The sequence below is a fragment of the Podarcis filfolensis genome (genome assembly GCF_964270895.1).
Source record: "Podarcis filfolensis genome assembly, chromosome: 7".
NCBI classification, from domain to species: Eukaryota; Metazoa; Chordata; class Lepidosauria; order Squamata; family Lacertidae; genus Podarcis; species Podarcis filfolensis.
Window position 1 is genome coordinate 67,860,686 of NC_139603.1, and position 20,392 is coordinate 67,881,077.

At 49.8% G+C, this 20,392-nt stretch overlaps 1 protein-coding gene across 3 annotated transcripts; it reads left to right on the forward strand.

Annotated features, from left to right (window-relative positions):
- Positions 1–8,540: 8,540 nt before the first annotated feature.
- OSR2 (odd-skipped related transciption factor 2) lies at positions 8,541–20,006 on the forward strand. 3 transcript variants are annotated; one of them, XM_083623631.1, is made up of 4 exons: positions 8,541–8,984; positions 15,450–16,231; positions 17,724–17,823; positions 19,532–20,006. In XM_083623631.1, exons 2-4 carry the CDS (start codon positions 15,528–15,530, stop codon positions 19,604–19,606), a joined length of 879 nt encoding a protein of 292 aa, XP_083479757.1. In that variant the 5' UTR covers positions 8,541–8,984; positions 15,450–15,527; the 3' UTR covers positions 19,607–20,006. The 3 variants fall into 3 exon arrangements, with proteins under 3 accessions (XP_083479757.1, XP_083479755.1, XP_083479756.1); XM_083623629.1 differs by having other exon boundaries at positions 8,565–8,984; positions 19,450–20,006; XM_083623630.1 differs by lacking the exon at positions 8,541–8,984 and adding an exon at positions 12,445–15,087 and having other exon boundaries at positions 19,450–20,006.
- The last annotated feature ends 386 nt before the right edge of the window (positions 20,007–20,392 follow it).

Below are 20,392 nucleotides of genomic sequence, written 5' to 3' on the forward strand. Positions count from 1 at the left end.
CCTGGGAGGAAAGACGGGAGTATTAAGAGAAATCATAAATGTGCTTAGCCTCGGGGCAGCAGAAGCAACTCAGTTCTATTCCTCTAGTCTACAGAGTGCGATGATTTATGCGAGAGCAAAAGGAGAAGCTGTGTGTGCGCTCAGAGTGCGCTTTTTTGGCAATTTCGGGAACGAAGAAGCAGTGGAAACGCTGGGGAGAATATAAGTGTTAACGGTGTGCTTCGCAAGTGAAGTAATGCACACGGGTCACCTTAAAGGGAGGAGCCGTCAAACCACTAAACCCAGAATTACCTATATGCGCCACGGATGGGATTGGGTCCCGTTGTGCTAAGGACCGCAGCCTGCATCAGACATGCCTCTCGGTTTTTTGCTCTCTCATCTCTGAATCGCCGACGCTTCTGCAAGCTAAATGTGTGAACCCTCCCCCTGAAAAGCACAGCAATGATTTCATGAAAAAGGCTACACGTGGTGTTTGACCCTTAAGAGGTATTTCGCCCTGTATCACCGGGCGACTTGGCAAGCCGTCTGGGCATGTGTGAATCAGCTGTCGCTGGGCACCGCTTCTTACAAGCTCTGAATCCCTCGTTTCCTTTTGATTTCACGACACACACAGGTCTATGAGAACAGTAATGCACTTAAGTAATTTTAGACTGGGGACTTAAAGGTCTAAAAGCCCCCTCCCATCTTAATATGGCAACGGAGATTGTTTCTCTTGCTTCAAAACGTAACCAGACAGCCCTGCTGCGGGGCAGAGACCTGAGATGCAAATCGAGTCGCTTCAGAAAAGTCTCAGTTGGGTAAATGAAGCTGCCTCAAAAATTATTAGGTGTCAAAGGGCTTGATTTGTACCAGCGCCCAACCACATAATCTGTTTTCCGCATGAGAGCCCAGTTCTGGGATATATGAAGAGAGTATCTGAGCATGGGCAGAGAGCACTTGTGACCACCATACTGGCTTAAAATCGTCTAACTCTGCGCAAGTCCTGATGGGAAAATCTAAACCCTATTTAGTGACCTAACACGGGTGTTTAAGCCACGAGCAAATGTGATTGAATGTTGTTTTTCCTTGGGCAAGTAGTTTGAAAGTTTTTATTCAAACGCAGCTTGGCAGCGCTATGAAATCGAAAGCGTGGAGATTCTTCCAAGAATCTCCGTTTGAGTTGCAGCAGAAGCCGGGAATCTGGATTAAATGGACCAGAAGCAGGTTAGGGAGCAGATGGGACCTCTGCAGCTTCTTGGTTCCCAGGCTGTCGCGCTGGGAGTTTTTGCCGGAAGCGCGAACTTTAGAGGTCTGCGCAGGAGAGGCTTCAGCGGAGCTCCACGCGCTGAGACCTAGATCCAACCTCCCAAGCAGAAACGCATCTGGGAAACGCGCAAAGCTTCAGCGGAGACAACAGGTCCATTCAAAAGACAACGTGGGATGAACTGAGCTGCAGTCCACTGGTGTCCCTCGGGGCAAATGAGCCGAGGCCATTTTGCCTTCAGTCATTACAGCTTTATACATTTTGACACTTATTCAAACCCACGCATAAACTAGCCCTGAATCATGTTGCTTTAGGGAAAAATTGGTAGCAAAAAAGGGAAAACCGACGCCAGAGCATCTATGCTGTATTGGATTGTTGCTACAGCGCTATCAAAGTAGGACAGGGAAGTCAGATTAATTTGTTTGCCTTCACACGTGTATATGTAGTGGTTATTTCTTCACAGTTCTTTTCTATGCGTGTTTATTTCGAATTCAGGTCGCTGTGTATAATGGAATTAATTCCTAAGGGAGTAAGCCTTGTGTTGCGACTTTTATTTCTACGGGTATTTACTTGGGAGTAAGCCCTCTCGAGCTCAGTAGGGCCTGCTTCTGAGCAGGCACGTTTAGCGTAAGTCATTTTCAGAGTAGGCCCATTGAAACCAATTGCCTTAATTTAGTCATGGCTAACTTGATTTCAGTGGGTCTGAGTATGGCTTAGTCGGAGACCACTCTATATGTGGAACGGTCCTGCTCCTGTTGTACTAAAAAACAGCCACCTGTGTTTATCATATTTAACCGTATCCAAATATTTAAAAAATACATTTTTATTTGTATTATAAAGAGAGTAAAAGAGCTTTCACAACACCCCTTTTAGAAAGGAACTCAGGGGGGTTAATAATAAGACCCAACTCGGAAAGGGAAGTTCAGGTAATCAGAGCTTGGTTTTAAAACTGAAGGGGGCTGGAGCTCAGCCAGAGGTGCGACCTTGCTCTTGATTCCAGGTGTCTGAGCAGGGCCGGGTTTGTAGAAAGGGAGAAGCACTCTGCACATGCCTGGATGCACGCCCATCTTTTTTAGGCCCTCACGTCTCCCTCCAACTCAAAAGGCGTTCTAATCTGAGGGCTCTGGGTCCTTACCTGGAGAGGAGTTCACCTGCTGCAGGAATTGCCACACCTTTGTCCCGGGCTGGCTAGTGAGAAATAGCATTTGCGTCATTGGCTGCAGGGCAAGGAGCTACTACAGTACTGTATATAACCGGGCGCACCCAGTTGGTGCCCTCGCTCTGTCCTTAGGGCTTGTTTTCCCCCGTCTGTCCTTCAATCCGCTCATCAGTCCCCATGGAAAGTCTTGTGGTACCTTAAGAACGTAGAACAGAAGAAAAACCCGCTGGATCGGGCCAATGGCCCTCCTCCTCCTCCAGTGTCGTGGTATCGCAGTGGCCACCCAGATGCCGGTGGGAAAACCCGCAAGCAGACTTCGAGCGCAATAGCCCTCTCTCCTCCTGTGGTTTCCATTTTATTTATTAGATTTATATACCGCTGTTCATCATAAGATCTCAGGGCATTGCTACCTCCCAGCTAATAGTAATCGATAGCCCCCCCCCTCTTCCTTGGATGTACCTAAGCCTCTTGTAAAGTCATTTAGGTTGGGGGCCATCACTACCTCCTATATAGTTTAACTATGAGCTGCCCTGATATACTGTACCGCCTTTTACGAGTTCTAGGGTTATGAGAGAGGGAATAAAGCTTTTCTCTAACCGCTTTCTCCACGCAATGCATACTTTTGCAAACTTCTATCCCTCCACCTATTTCGATCCTTGCAGAGCATCCTTTCGGGGCTGCTTCAGAACAGCGTTTTTGTCTTGCCTCAGATATGCCATCCTATTGTCTATTCAGAAGTAAGTCGCTCCGAACTCAATGGCTGCAATCCTAACCCCACTTTACCAGAGAGTAAGCACCATTGAATTCGATAGGACTAACTTCTGAGTAGACATTTTGCGCTTGGCACATCAACTCTATGCCCTGCCAGCGTCCAAACGAAGACACGTTTACTCAAGAAGTAATTAAGTGGCACTGAAATCAATGAGCCTTCTTGCAAGCAGAGGAAAGCAAGGCGCACTCAGCTCAGTCTGCAACCCCAAATGCACTTTATTGGGAGTAAGATCCAGCGAGCTCTGTGGGGCTTACTTCTGAGTAGGCATTTACTGGAGCGCGCTGTCCTACTCAGCCCTTTTGAATTCCACAGGATTTATTTCGGAGGGGATCGCGCTGTTCCTTAATCCTGCGAAATGCTGGTCCCGAGCCCTTCTTTATCAATATCTATGTAGATAAAAGTCTCTATAGAATGACTCGATTCTCTCTGGTTTGGATCTCATTCTTAGTCTTTCGTGCTGTGGTTTTAAATGCACACAATTCCCCGCGCCGCAAGGGGCACAAAATAACCTAAACAGAGTGACCGGGGATCCTCAGCCTTAGTATCAGTTAGCGAGGAAGTGCAAGAGTGAGCCGGAGCTCCGCCCAAGCCGCTTCTTTCTTACGTGTTAGGGAAGCATCCTGAGCCTTTTCTGCCCCTTCCGCGAGCCGCAAAGCAAACAGATGCCTCCAGGGGGCGCTGGAGCTCTTCGTTTCCCTGCTGCTGCTGCTGCTGCTGCTTCCTAAGCGGACCTGCACAGCCGCTAACCTCCCCGCTTCCCTGCCTTGGCCCCCCAGCCCAGCGCCCCGCAGGCATTTCGTGTCCCCCAGCCCACCCTGCGGGCTCCGTCCCCGGTGCTCAGGAGTCGTCCTGCTCCCCTCGCCGGCTTCCTCTGGTCCTGCCTGGACCCCTGCAGAGGAGGGCAGGGGCGAGAGGAAGGGGCGCGCGCGCCGGCGCTGCGCAAAGCAGGCAAGTAAGTGGCCGCGTTGCGCGCGCCCGCCGCACCAGGCAGCTTGGCAAGCCGGGGAAACGACGCGCCGGGAAACTGCCCAGGCGCCGGGTGATTCCGCCTGATACTTTTTTATTTTTTTAATTTTTTTATTTTATTTTATTTTATTTTATTTTATTTTATTTTATTTTATTTTATTTTATTTTATTTTATTGAGTCGGAGGCTGATGTCTATTTAAACCTATTTTTTTATTTTATCTATTTGGGCCTAACCGCCTTGGGCAGCTGACTACTAGCTGCCTGCCTCTCCATCCGTCCTCCTCTCCCTACCTGGTGTCCCACCCACCCGGCTCAGCCAGCGTGCCTAGTGGTCAGGGATCATCGTCGTCGGTGGAGCCCAGCAGAAAAGGTCTTGGAAGGTCACGCAGGTTTCCCCAGGGCTGCTCTTGCGAACGGTGAGCCTTCCAAGGCCTAGAGCGCGTCGCTCCGACCCAGTGTCTCCTAGCTTTTAAGAAAAGCGTAGCGGCGAGAGAGCTTCGGAGCATGGGCAGAGCGCCTTCCGCTCGTCGGGGTGCGAATCCCACACCGCACTCCCCGTCCAGGAGATCAGGGCAGAAAGTGGAGCGAGGAAAAGGGCCCGGAGCGAGCCTTCTAGATCTTGCAAAACGAAGCAGGGCGCTTTTCGATTTGAAACCCCCCTCCCTCCCTGCTTCCCTGCAGGACTCCGGATCGGGCTTCCTGGGTGGCATCACCAAAGGGGGAAACACCGGCTCGGCGAGAAGGGGGTCCCGCTGCGCTTGCATTGCTGCCCCCAGGCTCGCGGGGGGGAGGGAGGGAGAAGCGGGCTGGGGGCGAGCAAGGGGTGTGCGCGCTGCTTGGATGGGAAAAGCGGCGAGTTTAGAGTGGGATACCCTTCCCACCTCATTGCCCTTGGAAAGGAACGCAGCCAAGGCCGGATCCGCTCCCGGCGGGTCTCCTCCGGCTCCTGATTCCCTGACAGCGGCCACCGGTGAGGACTTGCAGCCGCTTCCCCAGCGCGCGGACTCGGCTTCGGGAGCGCCTTCTTGCTTGGAAGTAGAAAGTTCTGCTGCAGCCAAAGCGAGCAGTTGCTTCCTGGTCCTGGGTTCCAATCCTGGGCACATGAAGTTCCTCGGGTGGCCCGGGGCCTGCCTCTCTCTCTCTCTCTCTCTCTCTCTCTCTCTCTCTCTCTCCCCCCACCCCCGCCGCAATTCCCTCGGCCTAACCTACCTCACAAACTTATTGTGAAGATAACACAGAGACACACACCGCTACCTCTGCCATCACCCGCAGCTCCCTTGCGCACGCAAATGCCCCGCAGAGATTGCGCACCGAGAGAGTGCGGAGTCTTCCTCCCAATGTGTAGGATGCAGCCGGTCTCGACTGCGCCCAATGGGGCTTCCTCGCAAGTAAGTGTGCGGGCTCAAGCTTCGTCCATTCAGAACCAACAGGACAGGTCCCAAGTCAACTCTACAGTATTTAGGGACTGGGAGGCCGAAGCAGTCGTGCATTTGTTTGCGTGTTTGTATATTTGCTTGTGTGTGTTTGTTGTCGTTGCTGTTTAGCGGCAGACCGTAGGAAACACACATCAACACCATTTCAAACGTCGAATGGATTCGACCCGACTTTGCACCAGATGCTGGGATTCGCTTTTAGCGTCTGAAAGAGTGAGCGGAAAGTCTCTGTTTGGGAAACCAGAGCGAAGGAAAAGCAAAATTTGCTAGCTCTCACCCAGCTTCTGCCCCGCGGAGGCACCTGTTGTGCCTTGTAAATGAAAACAGTCTCAGCCCAAGGATTGGGGCCCAAAACATGGTGCTCTCATCCTCGCCGTTGTTCTCTACCACTTGCGACTTTGATAGTGGCATAGAGGCAACGCCAGATTATTATTATTATTATTATTATTATTATTATTACTATTATTATTATTAGCCTCAACAGCAGCAGCAGGAGCAACCTCGTGAATTTTTTTGCAGATTCCTTCTTTCACTCCAGTGCCAATACCTTACCCAGCCACTGTAATCCGTGGGTGATTTTGTTTTCTATTATTGCTGAACCTGCATAATATGGAATCTAGAAAGAACAACGGGGAAAGATGGTCAATATGTTTCCTCTCTCTTTTCATTTTGGGGGGGGACCCAACCAGCATGGAGCGCCGATGGGAATTTAATTTATTATGGATAAGGGAGTCAATATTGCGCGGGGTGCGGGGCAGAGACATTTGCCGGCGACGGGAATTTCGCTCAGATCCTGCTGCTCTCCGGACATGGGTCATATTTTTAAAATGAGAAAAGGTAGGGATTGTTCTTCCTAACTTACGTAGCCATGCCAACACATTGCAGCTATGGCCACGCATGCATTTATCGAATAAATATAGAGTAGCCTCGCCCGGTGGGTCGCTCCTGTTTCTCCGCGCCGTCCTCCGTTCACCTTTGGAGTCAGCCGTCGAGGGAAGAAGTCTCACTCTGCGCCCATGGTGCTGTTGCCAAAGGCCGCTGGCGAACAGGAGCAGAGCCACCAAGTCCCACTGCTCTCCATGGAACTGAATTAGAAGGTTCCTTAGGATTACAGCCATTGAGGTCAAGGGGCCAAGATGATGGCCAGGCAGTCCCTTTAACCCCCAAGTTGGGGGCGAGAAAATTGTCTCGCTGTCTGCCCTGATCGTGCATTCACATCCATTATTATTTTTCTTCCCACCCCTTATTTTCCTGCTCATTGCCATTCTCCCCCCCCATCCACCCTCCGCCCTCTGCATCTTCCTTCTCAGTTTCTAATCATCTCCTGTTTTCTTTTCTGTGCAGGGAAATTCAGGAATCCTAATTGCTCTAGGACAGGAACGGATCCTTCAATGCCCACTCAGTTCCTTATCAATGGGAAACTGGGAGATCTGGCTTTTTTTCGTTGCCTCACTCAGCATCTCACATTTTCCAAAGTTTCCATCGCTGGCGTGTTTATTGAGAGTATTTGTTTCGCGTTCATCGTTTGAACCAAACGCGCTTTCGCATCTGGCCCATTTGCTCGAGATCTCTCTTTCTCTCCTTCCCTGTCTCTCTCCCCTAGCTCTTAAGCAGCGCGATTTTGCTCCAAGTCCCGAGAGGTGGAGGGTGATGCGGCTGTGTGTGTGTGTGTGTGTGTGTGTGTGTGTGTGTGTGTCTTTTAACGTCATTTCGCCATGTGGATTGTTTTAGGTTTCAGGGAGCCGGTCCTGCACGGTTCCGTCTGCGGGGCATAATCAGCCCTCCGCGCTGCGCTCCGTGCCATTAATGAGTAGTTAACAAATATTCGTCTAAAACGCCGCTTGCATGCAGGGGAAAAGGAGCCCGACCGCAACTTAACCACGAACAGTAATGTGTTTCTATTTATCCAGGGGCTCAAGTTAAACAACCTGTGATTGGTCACTTGGGATAAGTAAAAACAACAACAACATAAAAAATCCCTCTTAAACTGAAAAGGAGGAAAAGTGGTAGCAAAAGCCCCCGAGGTCCATATAATCTGCATGCATATGCTTCCAACAATTAAATGTATATAAAATATATTTTTATGTATATATATTTGAGGGAACTTTCTCATCTAACAGAGGAAAAGCATTTCCGAATTATAGTCACTCGGGAAGTTTAAAAACTACCTTTCAAGATTTTCCTAGATGCCAGATATTTTTATTTATTTCGCCCGGGTAATGTTGGCGGTTCCTTGGGATTCACCTGTTTCGGGTAGAAGAAAATCGTTTGCTCACGAAAGCCAGGTTTTGAGAGAGGATTTCTTCAGCTGGGAGATGATGATGATGATGACACTAATACTTTGAAATGGCTACGACAAAGTGGCGCCCTATAATTTTGTTTTAAAAACACGATTCTCTCGGGAACCTCACAGTCTAACAAATTAAATAAAGAAGAGGCAAAGGAAGGGGGGGAGAAAAGAGGGGAGGGAAAATATAGGATTAGAGAATTCAAAGAAGCCTTCTAAACTATCGCGTTCACATTGATCTGCTTCACACGAAGCAGGAAAAAACTGCTAATGGTCTGAAGGTATTACTCGGAGTGTATAGAGAACATATAGCCAGCATATTTAGTCCATGAAAACGGTGTGTTGGACACGTCCAACTTCTAGGGCTTAGCCTGAGAGACAGCTACCGAAGTTTCTGCAGTTGGAGTAGCCAGAAGCATTAAGGAAGGAAGATCTTGATTTATGCACTGATCGTGTTTTCTCAAAGGGGAAAAAGTCACCTTAGGTAACGTTGGGGGTGGGGAGCGAAAGTGTGGAGCGGGGGGGGTGCAGGGGGAGAGAAAGGAGCTCTGCCCCTTTAAAGCCAAGTTGCTATCCAAACAGAAGTAAACAGTGGTGGTGGAACGGAGAGGCGGGGCTTCGAGGGGCGGCCCTCGGAACGTTCGCAACCTCTCGAGCGTTCGGAGGGGGGCGTGGTTTCGAACGCTGGGGCAGCGAGCGTTCGAATTGCTGGGGCTCGGGGAGGGACTGCGGGCGGGGACAGAGCCCGCGCCGCGGCGAGCGCTGAAATGCGATGGACCCGCGAGGGGGAGGTCCAGACTCGCGCCGAGCTCCGCCGGAGCCGAAGGCAGGACGGGGCTCCCGGGGAAGCTCTATGCCGGCACTTGACTCGCCGTCTCCCAGCCGCCGGGGGAGCCTGAAAGCCCGGGCCGGAGGCCTCCTGGAGCCGCCCCTCTGACTCCTCGGAAGCCGCCCCTCGGAACATGCCCGGAGCCCCCGGGACTCGACGGCTCCACTGAGCGAGCTCCTCTCTCGAGTGGATCTAATGACACCGCCAAGGCACTTGCTGGCCTGAGGAGCGCCGGGAGGACGTGGGTCCGGGGACGAGGCGGAGGCCCCGTCGGAAGAAATTGGCAAGGGGGAGGTAGGTAGTAGAGTGACAGCTCCGGGATGGTCGCCCTGCTTGGGAACGGGGCACCTGCGGGTGGGAAGTGAGGGATCTGGGCAGGAAGGGGCAGAACAGGGCAGAACAGGGGAAGGACCCGATTCTAAGCTCCGCAGGGAACCCCAACCCGGAGAATTGCCCTCGGAACCGTCCAGGAACGGGCTTCTCCAACAACCAGAACCTTCTTGCACTTAGTAATGTGACTGTTGGGATCCTTTGCGCGTTTTACCCGGGAGTAAGGCTCGCTGAGCGCAGGGAGACTTCCTTCGGAGTAAGCGCGCGTGTAGAGCTCGGGCTGGCCGCAGAGGGCTTTGTCAGCCAGCTCGGTCTCTCGCCGAGGAGGAGCGAGCAACTCCTCGCCTTTACTTTCGGTTTGACTCCCGGCGGCTCACACCAGAACAGGGGCAGACCTGTCTCTCGGTGCACAGAGCCGGCTGTGTTCTGCGCGCTCCATAACGCTCCGGGCAAGTGGAAGGGCCTCCAGACCCCGCCTTAGAAAGTTCGCACTCCGAAGGCTTCCAGGAAAGCCAGGTGAAGTCGCATTGCTCGTTCAACAAATCTTGGGCGAAAGATTTCCTTTCCTCCTCTTGATTTGTTCGAGATAGCCTTTGGGAACGCCGGAGCGGGACGGAGGTCTTGGTTTTGGCGAGGATAAACCAATACAAATCTGTGGGATCTGGCAGGGATAGTTTCCCCCAACTTCAGCCGGCGTTTGCCTACCTGATAGCTGAGACCCTCGGCGGGCTCCTAGCCTTCTCCCACCAAGAGCGGTTATTTATTTCCCTCTGACATCCAAGCAAAAACTCCTTTCAAGTCCTTAGCCGTCGGAAGCCCTTGAAAAAGCGAGTCAGAGCCAGCCAAAGATCACGCCGGGAAGACTCTTCTTTCTGCAGACACTGGCCTTAATTAAATTAAGGATTCGGAGTGGAAAGGGAAGTGACAGTGTGTCTAAATAACATCCGTGTTTGATTCGCACCCTGACTACCAGTGGGCTCTCAAAGGAAAACACTGCACTTTCTGGCCTAATTTCAACCCCCATCCCACCCCCACACTTTCTCATTGTCAAGTTTGGCACTTAAACGTATTTACTTTGTACTGCGCTGCTTGCTTTCCGCGGATGGAGGGTTGTGAATATAGGACTGCAGCCTGCAAGATGGCTCAGAGGGCAGTAAAGTCTGTATCTAACGTTGTTCGGGGTGCAGTCCTACGCCTTGTTTTCATTCGATTCTGTGAAATACTGCCTTATGCATCAGTATGGATACAGCAGGTAGAGAAATTCTGCTATGTCTTATTTTAAAAAGATACCACCTTTGGGTTGTGCTGAAGCAAAAACAAGATCGGTGTGAATATTACACAACTTAAACACGTGGCTTTGAAAGTAAACTTTAGCATTTTTTTAAACAAAACTTATAGGCTGTAATGGATATCCCATTGAATCAAAGAGCAAGCGTGGGCAAAATCTTGTAGTAGAGAGGCGATCCCATGTAAATGAGCAGGTTCTCCTAAAACCTGCGCTACTATTTTCCACGTAAATTTATAAAATGTACGCCTAAAGATCATACTTGTATGAACACTTACTAGGGAATGAAGTTGCAGTGGTTTAACTAGTATCAAGCCCCACTGAATTCAACAGAACTCATTTCTGAGTAGCAATGGTTAGGATTGTGCTGAAATAAATGGAACCTACTTCCAAATAAACATTAATCGAATTGTCTTTTTTTCTTGCAATGGGAAGCTCTGAATATATTTGCTTTTTTTAAATAAAAAACTAAAATTATATTCGAAAAGTGGCGTATTTTTTCATCATATGCCTTTAATCAGAAACGAAAATGTCGGTGTTAAACAAAAAACCCTCAACTTTGTTGAGAACAATTAATATAAAATAAACCATAACTGGATTTTTATGTGAGCGGCCTAATCCCCGAGTCCCGGCCCTCGGTCTTAAAACAGGTTAACATTAAAAGTAACTCTCGCTTGATTCATTGGGATTGTTTCACTTAAATGTGTATTAAGCAGCACAGCAGCAGGAAGTAAACTCTAATTAGATCAGTAGCACTTAAGTTTCTGATGGATGTGTTTTTAGGATCTGTGAGGGAAACATTTAAACCGACTCAAATTTTCAAGCCGCTTCGAAGGAAAATGTCAAAACGAAATTGGAGTCTCTATCCTTAGCACATTTGCTTGGAAACAAGGACCATCGAAATCCGCAGGGCTTCTAGAAAATGTGTGCGGTGAAAGTGTTTGGGGACAAATTGCGTCGTGGGCGTGTAAAAGCTGCACATCTGAAATATAAATACCTAGGCATAATACTAGTACTTTGGTGCTATGCATTACAGCTATTTTAATACAGAACAGAAAGAGTTTTTTTAAATTAAAAAATCACGTGCTTTCTGGGTGTGTGTCCCCCCCCTTTTAATCTCCGAGAAAACATGTTTTTCTTTCAAGCGTACATTTCAATTTTTTGTGTCAAGGTCCTGCAGCATGATGTTTTATCTAAATCAAGCAGTCCAGCCCAGATGGAGAGGGGATCCCCTCCCCCCTCGTTAGGAAAGGACCCCCTTGAGTAAGTCTGGAAGCCCCTTGACCCTGGCACTATGGGAGCTCCAGCAGGAAAAAGTAAACGAACCTCTTTCCTTTTTGCTTCCCATCTCTGCGAGGCGATGTCTCTTATCAGGATAGCCAGCCCTTGTGCGGTCGCGTTGCAGTGTCGAGGGGGTGGTGGTGGTGGCGTGGGCGCCATGATTTGTGCATTTATTTATTTATTTGCAAAAGGGAAAGTGATGAGTGGTGGGAAAGTCGTTGGGGGGGAACGGGAGTTAATAGTTTCGGTTGAACGGGCTGAGTGAAACCCTCTGACTGTCACACACCGCTCATTAACTCCCTTCCCTGCGCACTCGGATCGCATACCAGAGGCAAGGAAGAGGCTGCGTGTTTTGTTTTGGGTTTTTTTGCTACCCCTTTTTAGCGCTGCATTAATTTAGAAATGGTCCGTCCTTCCCCCCACCAATCCCCAGAAGCAAAGCTCTGCTCCGCCCGGGCGCGAGTGGGAAACCGGGCCGAAGGCAACCAGGGCACTTCGGCCCCTTTGGCCCATCAGATGTTGATGCAAAAGAGGAAAATAATGCACGATCAAGTGCGCTTTATGTTGGCACACGTATAAGACCCTGAGGTCTCTGCTCCTCCTTCCCTCTTTGCAAACTGGCGGTGCAGAGGCCTACAGCTGCCATTGGAGAAATCAAGGAAGCCTTTTGCGCCCAGGAGCGCTTCTATCCAAACTGGTTACCCCTGCAGACTCATAACCCAGCCTCACGATCCTCTATTTTTTGAAATACAAAAACAAAAGACGATGCCTTTAAAGAAGGGGGGGGGGAATCAGATTATTTTCACTTCCCTCCCCGGGCTTGTTAATAGGTCGCAAGGCGCAATTCGGGGATAGAGAACCGGTAGCTTTTTTTTTCCGACCAGGCATTTGAAATAAAGCTCGGTTAAGCTCTTGTGAGCATCTTCCAACCGGATTATTATTGTGTTTTTTTAGAAGAAAGTATCTGGGGATGCCTAGAAAGGAGCATCTGAAGGCTTTATTTCTTTTCTTTCGAAAATTGCCTTGTGAGAGCGAGCGGGACTAACAGATGTGGCCGAGCCCCAGCCCGTCCCAGAAGCCCGTTTAAATGCTTAACTCCCAATTGGATTTTAGGGCCGCTTTTATTTTTCTCGAAGTATCACATTTCCCACACTCCTTTCGGGAGGCTGCAGGGACGTTCCAAATGCAATAAGAAAGCGGAGCAAGGAAGAGCCGCCAAGATCCTGGGGCAGGAATGGCCGCGAAACTGCAGTGCTGGATGAGAGAAAGGCGGGGGGCGAAAGAGTAAGCCTCGCCTGCCTCCTCGAGCGAGCAGGGCAGTGCTTGCCAATGCTACTTCTGCGGGGCTAAAGCACCCCCCCAAAATAACCTCGACCCCAGATTAAGGTCCGGCTGCCTGCTGGAAGCCTGGGAGCTGAATCCCATGTGGGAGATCCTCGGGGCAGCGCCCTGTGGCGCTTGCCTGTCGCAGAAAACATCCCCGAGCGAAGTGGCTCTTCCAATGGACTCCCAATGGGGCGGGCGGGTGTTTCCCCTTGCAGAAAAGCGCCCAGCTGGCCCCTTGGTCAGGGCGCGCGGCTACTACTCGCCTTTCCCTGAAGGCCGTCTGGGAGAGACCCTGAAGGTGTCCCTCTTGGGTGGCGCCTTGGCCAGCTGAAAGGGATCTGCGAGAGAGGAGGAGGGAGGGGGTATTCCGAGCCTGGAGCGCTTGGCGTCGAGGGGCGACGGGGGAAGTGTTGCTTTTCTCTCTTTCAATTATCTTGATTAATGAGTTGTCGCTGAGGGAAGAAAAATAAGCGCAGCAGCACCGGGGAGGGCCAAGGCGGGCGGCGCGGGCAACCCCACCAAGGAGAGCCACCAGCCCCTCCTTTCCTCGCCTCCCGCGTTGGACCTTTGCTTCCCCGCCCATGGAGACCCCTCTGCTCCCCTCCCCCTGACTAACCCCCGCCAGGCCAACCTCAGCCGACGACTTCCAAGGCCTGGGAAAAGGCGCTATACCAGTTCAGGGCCTCGCCATTGAAACCTCGTGGACACTTCCGACGGAGCCGGTGGAACTGACTTCCAATGGCGAGGAGGATCCCAGGCGCTGACCCCCCCCCCACTCCTGTATAATCTGTAGATGCGACGAAAGAAACAGCCCCCAAGTTGTAATTGTTCTGGCCCTTTCATTCAGCAATGACCGGCCCTGTTCGGTTGGCGTTTTATACCCCCTTTGCCCTCCTGAGATGATGGGTGTCTCGGGCAAGCGCGCCAATTCGAGGCCCAGGCTGCGATCCTGGGCTCACCTGCTTAAAAGCAAGCTCCGCCAAGGCGAACGAGCCCTCCACCTATGTTTCCTCGGAAGTCACGTCCATTAATTTGAACCGGATTTCTCTTCCATGAAAGCATGGGCCAGGTCATCGGCCTTACCCGTAGGTGGAGTTGCTTACTTGAGAGCAAGCCCCCTTGTAGTCAATGAGACCCCTATTTATTACATAATAGGATCCTTTGGTGGGAAATGCACTGGATCGGGCTGCGCGCGTTTGGAAGTGTTTCAAGATGGGGCATCGGCATCTTCATTCAGTCTTACAACCCAGGCCAGCTTCTGAAAGGATTGCTGGTGGTAGGTAGCTGTGATCCATAATACAGCCAAATTCAAAGCAGCTGCCATCGTGCTGGTTGGACCTCGTGTGCCCTTTGCATGGTGGAAGGAAGTTAAATCGACTCAATGAGCCTTACTCTCGTGTAATGTGGGATCGGGGCCCCCTCCGTTTTCACTGGTTAAATGAGTCGGGAGCCATGTTAGATGCACTGTGCTCGCACATATTTCCCTGTGAAGCGAGGGAATCAGCGAGTATTTATCACTTTCCCCTCTCCGCCCCCTCCCCCGCAAGCCCCTGACATGACTTATCGCTTCTTCAGACATCATGAGCTCTTAAAGAGCCTCCTGCTCCCCACCTAGGCGCATAAAAAGTCCATTCGAACAAGCAGGATCGCAGCCAAACGCCTTAAAAAAAATCTATTTGTGAAGCTCGCTCATGTTGGACGGGAGTCAGTAGCTCGCTTGTAAGGGCGCGCGAACTTCCCTGCTTACACCACCACTGTGTGCGCTATGGCAAGGACGCAGAAACCGCACACCAAAGCAGCCCCCGCTTCCAAACGGCTCCTGTCCTGAGCCTCCAGCCTTGCAGGACACCCGCTTCGAGGGTTAAGTGGCCGGCACATCGCGCTCCTCCTGGGTCGTTTCAAAAATATGGACTTTGTAGTCAGTTCTGTCATCAGTACAACTCGCATTCAGAGAAATGATGGACCTGGGATCCCCCCGCCGCCGCCGCTTTCAAAGATTCTAGTCCTCGTGACCTTGCACGCAGACGCAGCCCTTGCCAGGAAACTCGGCTTTGATTTCTTGATCCATCTACGATACTGGAAAGAAAGAGTCACTCTGCCTAAACCAATTGCGGAGTGTGTGTGTTTCAGGGGTCCGTGCGCTTGGCCGGCTTAATTGCTATTTGATATTTTCAGGTGATATTTTATTTGCGTTGGCCTCTTCCAGGTAATGCCGTTCCCTCCCAAAGTTGCTTGCATTTCTGAACATTATATATGATTCCGCCGGTTTGGGGCCCGCTTCACCAGCGAGATCAATTCGGAGTCTGAATTATTCGCCGCTCTAACTACAGCCCTCTCATTCGGGTCCCCTAATTAGTTATCCTGGTTGCGCATTATTGTTGTGAATGTTGTTTAATTCTACTGTACTTCGTCTTAAGGGGCCTGCAACTGTACTAAAACCAGGCCCCTCTTGTCAAATCCACGTGTAGACGCTGCCCTTGCAATAACCTGCTTCTTGTTTTGTTTCTGGTCCCCTCCCTCCCTCTGTCCCTGCTCAGGACCTGCGCCCGTGCGTGCGCCCCGAGGAGCCGCGGGTCGCCTCCGGCCCTCCACGGCCAGGCCCGGCCGCTGGGACGATGGGGAGCAAAGCGCTGCCGGCGCCGATCCCGCTGCACCCGTCTCTGCAGCTGACCAACTACTCCTTCCTCCAGGCCGTCAACACCTTCCCGGCCGCCGTGGACCACCTGCAAGGCCTGTACGGCCTGAGCGCCGTGCACACGATGCACATGAACCACTGGACGCTGGGCTGCTACGCCGCGGCCGCCGCCACGGCCGGAGGCGGCGGCCCGGCCGAGATCAGCCGCTGCTCGGCGCTGAGCGAGATGGCGGCGGCGCAGGGCCTGGTGGAGCGCTTCCCCTTCCCGGCGCTGCCCTTCGCCACGCACCTCTTCCACCCCAAGCAGGCGGCCGCCATCGCGCACGTCCTGCCGGCGCTGCGCAAGGAGCGCCCGCGCTTTGACTTCGCCAACCTGGCGGCGGCGGCCACGCAGGAGGACCCGCCCAAGGCGCACCAGGCCGCGGCGGCGGCGCACGGCGAGCTGGCCAAGCTGAGCGGCCCCCTGTCGGCGGCGCTGGGCAAGCTCTCCCCGGACCGGAAGCCGGCGCGCGGCAGGCTGCCTTCCAAGACCAAGAAGGAGTTCATCTGCAAGTTCTGCGGGCGCCACTTCACCAAGTCCTACAACCTGCTCATCCACGAGAGGACCCACACGGACGAGCGGCCCTACACGTGCGACATCTGCCACAAGGCCTTCCGGAGGCAGGACCACCTCCGCGACCACAGGTCAGCTCCGCTGGAGATTCAAAAGGGGGACTGTTGGGCTACTGCCCTCGCTCCAGCCTCTTTGGAGAAAAGGGTGCCCACGGGGTTATGCCATGCAGGATCCAGCCACTCCCCAACCCTCCATTTCCCTGGGAAATTAAGCCTTATGATGGATGGCCTAGTGGTGAGGTTGAGGTGCCAACCAGCAAGTCCTGGGCTCCAGTTTCCCCCTAAACCCACTTAGATAGGCCTAGAGGAGAAAGGACTGTTTCTCAGCCTCCTGTATGCAATAGGGAGGTGGTTGGTGTTGTTAGAATGCTGCCCTAACTAACAGGGCAGTTCTCAATATGTAGGAGGGGCGCCGGTTGGATTTATTTCCCAGGGAACAAGGTTGGGACTGGGAGTGTTGGGTTGATTTGCATAGAATCAAGTGACGTTGATCAGAAGCAATTTTCTTCCACTTCAGTGGGCCCAACTGAGGGTGAGGGGTGCCTTCAAGGTGGTTGGCTTTCATGACACTTCTTTCCAGGGCTCTGCATCTGATCCGTACCTCCTGATGGCATTTCCAATCTTTTCCCTTTTGCTTTCTTTTCTAGTCTGTAGGATTTGATAAAGGCTTGGTGATCCCAGCAAAAAAGCAACAACAAACTATTTTACCTCTGTAGAAATAACATTTGATAGAAGTCCAGTAAGGAAGCTGCAGAAAAAATTCAGTAGATTTATAGCCTAGCAAATGTGGATCAAAACTCAAAGGGGAGGGGCAGAGAGAAGGCAGTATGTTCCTTGGAATGAGTATTTCCTAACACTAATGGGATGTTTGTTCTTTTCTGTCCCATACATGCCAGAGAAACAACATTTACAATGTGTTTGTAGCAGTGTACAAATGGCCCTTTTCCTCTGTTGCTTGCTCTGAGAAGCTCAAGGGCTTTCTGCCTTTTCTCATCCCATCAAACGATAATGAACTGTGGGCCAGATCCTGTGGGGCTCTATAAACTTAGTAAGGCAAAATTCCAGCTGACCTCAGCTGGAACAAGTGGGACCACAGCCTTTACATGTTCACCTGAAAGCAAGTCCCAGTGCACACATGTGGAAGATTGCATACTTACATAGGACTTTTGTGCATTGCTACTCAGAAGTAAGTTCCACTGTTCTCAGTAGAACATACACTGTAGTAAGTGTGTTTAGGATTGTCTCCTTAATTTGTTAGCAGAAAAGGGCAATGAAGCGCTTTGGAGAAACTACTGTCAAGTGGCTGCAGAAAACAACCTCTGAAAAGAAAATTGGAAAAGTAGATTTCAGTGTTGAGTTAGGCTTAGGCTGCAACCGTTTACCCTTACCTGGAAGGAAGCTTCATTGACCTCAGTGAGACTTACTTCTGAGTCAACATTTATAGCATTGTCCCATTAGTATAATTTCCCCCCAGATACTTGAGCTACCCAGAGACTACTGCTAACTGTTATGGCTCTTTCTGTGTCTACACATACTGATTCCAAATGCCTGTATTGGCTTTTAGGTATATCCATTCCAAAGAAAAACCGTTCAAATGTCAGGAATGTGGGAAAGGATTTTGCCAGTCCAGGACTCTAGCAGTTCATAAAACTTTACACATGCAGGTAAGGTTAGATCCATATTGCTCTAGACAGTTTATTTTTATCTTAATTCTGTTTCAACTCTTTATACATAGCAATATTCATTATGAATAAGTAAAGACATGTAACTGTACCAGAGGAGTGGTGTTGATGGTTATTTAAATTAGATAATTTATCCACTACTGACCTCCACTTCGTTTCATTGTGCAGAAAATATGACACAGTCTGAACTTTTATTTCAGTTGTTCAGAGTCATTTAATTCATTTTTGGGGGGTGTAAATTGTCTTGACTCATTCTTTATGGTAAAGAAAATAAGCACACTGGGATCTTAGAAGGATTAAAGAAGCCTGCAGAAGTTGTTTATGGTTGTGTTCCAATGCACAATTACTTGAGAGTAAGTCACGTTGAATTTAACAGGATTTTATTCTGAGTAAACGTGTGTTGGTTTGAACATCAGTTCATTTAAGACTTGCATATTCCATAGCTGGAAAAGATTCTTTGGGAAGTCTGACACTTCTGAAGCAGATGAAATGTATGCTCTGTTTTTAACAGCTCAGATTAAAAAAGACTTGCTTTGTGGAAAGCTTTTCACTGATAGAGATGATGCAAGTATCCCTGGGAAGCTGGGTGGATTAGCAAGAAGCATTTTTCAGTAGATCCTAGAGATGGGGAAATGTGATGAAGTGAGGATTGTCCTTGACAGGCAAGAAGATATATCCCTGCTGTTAAGGCTGTAATCTTAAGCACACTTACTGGGGAGTTAGTTCCAGTGAGCTCAGCTGGACTGACTTCCGACTAAATGTCTATAAGGATCAGGCTGCAAAGAATTGTGATCTTGTACCTACAGCAGATACATGAGCTACCCCTGCCACCCCCCCAAATGCATTTACTGGGAAGTAAACTGTTAATAAGTTCAGTAGAACTTGTCTTCAAGTAGGGCTGAACTCCTAAGCATACTTGTTTCCTCCCTCTTTGTTTATTTTTATCTTCATAACAACCTTGTGCAGTAGGTTAGCTAGAGATATAGGGGATTGGCAGAAGTTCACCTGGTGAGCTTTCTGGCCGAAGAAGAATACGAATCCACATCTCGCTGGTCCAATCCAAGCTTATATGTACTATCCCTGACAAGCTCTCTATTTTATTTTTAGAGACCTACTTCCAGTTAAATGTGCTTATGACTGGGCAGCAAGCATGCTAGGATCCTCACCTTACTTTCAGGACTCTAATCATCTTCAAATTTATGGATATTTACTTTGGAGTAAATCCCACTGAATGCCATAGGATTTACCTCTAAGTAAACACACATAGGATCAGGCTACAAATGCACATACAGCCTAATCCTGTTTTGGGTTTATTTGTTGTTGTTTTTTAAAATAACTAAGAAGTGAACATTGTTTTCCGTGGTGTTTACTGCCCATTTAAATGTGCCTAGAATTGCAGCCTTATGTGGAAACCACTTCCATGGCATTTAGGCCTGAGAAGGGGCACTTAGGATTTGTGAAGATTTATTTCCCGCTATGGCATGGGTGTTTTGAAGGGTAACGAAACTGGGGAGGGTGTGTGCATATAACAAGAGACGTTTTGAGAAACTCAGTAAACCAGGTAGTTTGTAAAGGGTTTAATCCTTTGCTTGCTTCAAATCTGAACAGGAATCTCCACACAAATGCCCCACATGTGGAAGAACCTTTAATCAAAGAAGTAACCTGAAAACTCACCTTCTCACCCATACAGACATCAAGCCCTACAACTGTGAGCAGTGCGGCAAAGTGTTCAGGCGAAACTGTGATCTGCGGAGGCACAGTCTAACTCACACCCCGCGGCAGGACTTCTAGAACCCTCCACAGGGAGCTAACTCTGGCTCAAAGGACTTGAACTGTAGAGAAATCTTTAAGCCCATGCACATGTGGACAGATGTATGCAGGGCCCCATCCTCTCTCCCTTGGCTCCTGCCAAAAGCAGCTGGGGTGGGCAGCACAGGGGAAGTGACAGCAGCCCCAAGCTGCTTTCTTCGGCCCAAGAGCACCTCTTGTAGATAATAACATCGCAGCTCATTTTAGAGCTCTGTACAGAAACTATGGCGTCATGTGTGTTTGTGTACTTCCTTTTTTTTTTTTGTCTTACCAAATGCACATTGGTAACAAGGACAACGAGAGTGAAATAATATTTTTAAAAAGTGTATTGCAAAGTAAACCAGTTTCCTCCCCCCCCCCCAACTCTCTCACGTTTGATAATTAATGATTCCACGGACAGTGTGGTTATTCAGTCCTTCTTTCCGTGTTGGTTAAAAAGCAGGAGAGTACGGTAACTGAAAGGTAAATGGCGTTTCTACTTAAGCTGGGTTGTTTGGCTTCTTTTTTTTGTAAGAACGGTTTTGATTTCTAAATATCGTCTGTACGTTTGTAAAAGGGATCTACATTTTCAAGTGTTTTAATGGTGCAATCCTTTGCATGTTTATTCAGAAGTGAACTATTATTAAGAACAGTTGGACCTCAAGATCAGTTTAATAGTACACCTCAAGACATGAATCCTCTTGAGTTAAGCGCACTTGTGTTATATAGGATTTAATTTTAGGTAATGGATTTAAAGGTGCAT

Coding starts and splice junctions, on each gene's coding strand:
- OSR2 (XM_083623629.1), top strand. CDS start 15,528: ATGGGGAGCAAAGCGCTGCCGGCGCCGATCCCGCTGCACCCGTCTCTG. Junction 16,232..17,723: donor GACCACCTCCGCGACCACAG/GTCAGCTCCGCT, acceptor ATTGGCTTTTAG/GTATATCCATTCCAAAGAAA. Junction 17,824..19,449: donor ATAAAACTTTACACATGCAG/GTAAGGTTAGAT, acceptor AAATCTGAACAG/GAATCTCCACACAAATGCCC.